Source organism: Helianthus annuus, chromosome 1 (genome assembly GCF_002127325.2).
Source record: "Helianthus annuus cultivar XRQ/B chromosome 1, HanXRQr2.0-SUNRISE, whole genome shotgun sequence".
In the NCBI taxonomy this organism is placed as follows: Eukaryota; Viridiplantae; Streptophyta; class Magnoliopsida; order Asterales; family Asteraceae; genus Helianthus; species Helianthus annuus.
The window spans coordinates 134,252,644-134,256,224 of NC_035433.2; the positions used below are offsets into that span (position 1 = coordinate 134,252,644).

The window sequence follows — 3,581 nt, forward strand, 5'->3', positions numbered from 1 at the left end:
GAAACACAAGATTTCATTGGATTTGTATTTGTATGATGGTCGTAGTGGCACAGATGTCACATCCTATACTATATAATAAATTTGTGTGAGGTTCAATCGGGAACATTAGAAAATTAAAAATCAGGGATCCGTTCATTAACATGTTAAATATATCATAAAAATTCATTTAACAGGTTCAATAGGCATTTTTTTATATTTTTAGTTTTATTTTTTTAATTAAAAATGCTTCTATAGTATTCAAATGCAAAAGTTTCGAATATTTTATTAATTTTTTTAACATATTAAATTAAAGTTTGTAATTTATTTAACATGCTAAATGCATTGTTTCCCGATTCCACACTTTTATATTGTTTCTCATTCAACCCAACCCTCTTAAATTATCGTTATCTACATTTTGTACAGACACAAAGAATATTCTATAAATACTTTATTCACCTATTTTTATATTTGAGTAATTATACAAGTCCATCATTGTTCATGCTATAAACTATTCCCATAAACAGTTTACTTTGAGTGAGCTTAAAAACTTATCAAACAATAACATATATCAAATTCAATTTCAAATTCAAATACATCCTCAAAAAAATCCAATCTTACACACGCCACGTGTCACCATCCTAATGGCACTCCCCAAGACAATCATCCCTATCTTCTTACACACTTTCTCCTATAAATATCCACTTCCCTCAAACCCCTTTCTTCGTGAACCATTTTCCCCATTTCCCAAACATTCAAAAAAAAAAAAACAAAAAAAAAAAATCACAAAAAATGGAACCACAACCTGAACTTGAACTCACTGAGTTAATCCCGGGTCTACCCGAGGAAATCGCACTCGAGTGCTTGACTCGGTTGCACTACGACACCCACGCCGTCGCCTCCGACGTCTGCCGCCGGTGGCGCCACCTGTTACAAGACCGTTCATTCTACTACCACCGGAAAAAATCCGGGTTAACTCGGAGAACGGCTTGTTTTGTTCAAGCACTTCCGGTTGAACCGGAACCGGGCCGGTCCGAAGCTAAACCGGAGAAACAACCGAAATACGGGCTGTCGGTTTTCGACCCGGCTACAAACAATTGGGACCAAATCGACCCGGTTCCGAAGTATCCAAACGGGTTACCGTTGTTTTGCCAGGTGGCAAGTACGGAGGGTAAGCTGGTGGTGATGGGTGGGTGGAACCCGGTTAATTGGGAACCGTTACGTGATGTGTTTGTGTACGAGTTCACGACTCGGAGGTGGACTCAGCGAGTTGATATGCCGTCAACTCGGTCTTTTTTCGCTGCCGGCGCGTGTGATGGGAAAGTGTATGTCGCGGGTGGGCATGATGAAAGTAAGAACGCGCTTAGAAGCGCGTGGGTGTACAATATTGCCTTGGACGAGTGGACTGAGTTGACTCGGATGAGTGAGGAACGAGATGAGTGTGAAGGGGTGATGATCGGGTCGGAGTTTTGGGTTGTAAGCGGGTACGATACGGATAGTCAAGGACGGTTTAAGGATGATGCCGAGGTTTTGGATATTGTCGCCGGGACGTGGCGCCGCGTGGAGGGGGTGTGGGGGGAGAGTCGGTGTCCGAGGTCTTGTGTCGCGGTTGGGCAAAATGGTAATTTTATTTCATGGGGTGCGTACGAACCCGAAGTACAAGTTGGGACGTGTGGGGTTGACCTTGGGGACTGCGTTTTGGTTACCGGTTCGGTTTACCAAAGTGCACCGTTAGCGGTTTATGTGGTGGAAAAAACTAACCAAGGGCAAAATGGTAAATCTACAAAGATCGACATCCCCAATGAGTTTTCTGGATTTGTGCAATCGGGTTGCTTAGTCGAGATTTAAGTTTTCTTTTTTTGGGCCTTTTTGTTTTATGTGTATATTGGGGCATTAGAATGTGGTATACATATGCACAATATTATGTAAGTTTTGTAACGTTATATTGTGTGTTTATAAATATATGATACCATGAATTTTCTAATGTTATATTGTGTGTTTATAAATATATGATACCATGAATTTTCTAATGTATAAATTTTGTAATTGTGTTGTTATACTTGAAGCTAACTTTAGTACTTTTGTTTGTTTGGTGGACCAATCTATGTGGATTCCATAGTGGACAAATCGGTCTATTTTGTTGACGTGGAAGAGGTTAAAAACGATCTTTGGTTTCTAAGTCGTTAAAGCGTGTAAAAGCCGGTACTATTTTAGTTTAAGAATTCTTGATAAGTCTAAGGGTGAAGGGGGTGCTCACCTTAATAGGTGAGTCCCATCTCTTACGCCAAACCAATCCCCGTGTGCCACGTCAACTCCCCTTTTAAACTCCCCTAACACCCCAATTTGATGGCGTCACTCCCCTCTTAGGTGAATTGGTTTTTTTTTAAAAAAAAAAAAAAAAAAAAAAAGAAAATCATTGATTGGATGGCAGCTCCCTCTCTCCTCTCTCTCTCCTCCCCCTCTCTTCGGTGAACCCCCACCCATTTCACTCCTCTCACCCACTCACCTAAGGGATGGCGGCGGTGTTCCCTTTAGGTGAATGGGGTCACCGATTGCATTCCCCGCTTACACCCCGTATACCCTAATGTCAGTTGATGTGGGACTTTCACACATAACACGTGAATTTGCTGTGCATAATTTTTTAGAGCTACGTGTTTATAAAAGTCGATCAGTCACACGATCTAAACCCGATTTTGGAGACAAGATAACGACGTTGACTCATCCATTATGCGACTCATCGTACTAATTTTTAAAACGGTTACATTTTTAGCGTATTCTACGACAATTAGTCACATGGTATAAACTTGTTTGTCTATATATGACGACACTAATTTGTTTGTTATATCATTCACCGTACTATTGTTAATACGATCACACAACATTCATCGTAACCATGAGAATGAGAATGTTATTACTAAATGTTCAAGATCTCGTTAACGATCAAGTGACCCCTCACCTATATTTGATTTGTTCGTATCGGTTTGCACTTTATTTGGTATACCAAAACATATCTTTTTCACCATGATTTAAAACTGAATTATGTCATCCTATAATGTTATCAACATTAAAAAACATAAAACGCTATGACTTTCGAGAAGGTGTAACATACAAATATTAATACATTTAATTAATATTCACATCGACAGATATTTTTCTCAAACAAATCGTTCATAGACACGAATAAAGATAAGGTGGGCACAAGGAATAGACATCTCAATTATTTAGCAAAGGATATAAATAAATCATAAATGAAAACACAATTCACTTGGAATCTTATCTCTTTTTCTTTTGTGTGAATTATAAAAACCCCAAAGATAGTATGTTTAACATATTAAATTATCAATCAAGACAAGATTGTGTCATTTTCTGATTGCGTGTACTGCGGAGTTTTCTATATTCTTCGAAAGTCGAAGCTAACAAATTGCATATTATTCGTGCCAAAGAAAATGATATTCAATGCATTTAGAAACCATGGAGTACGAGCTTTTATAATCGGATTATGTATCACATACTGGTCCGATGATGATTAAACTATATTAAAACAAAGACTCTTAAAAATCCACTATTTTACACTAAAAAAAGAAATTTTCTGTAAAATTAACATC

General features: G+C 38.3%; 1 protein-coding gene across 1 annotated transcript; it reads left to right on the plus strand.

The window, feature by feature from the left end:
* The first annotated feature begins 696 nt into the window (after positions 1–696).
* LOC110879281 (F-box/kelch-repeat protein At2g44130) lies at positions 697–1,984 on the plus strand. The gene has a single exon (XM_022127710.1). The coding sequence runs from the start codon at positions 769–771 to the stop codon at positions 1,822–1,824; it is 1,056 nt and encodes a 351-aa protein (XP_021983402.1). The 5' UTR covers positions 697–768; the 3' UTR covers positions 1,825–1,984.
* The last annotated feature ends 1,597 nt before the right edge of the window (positions 1,985–3,581 follow it).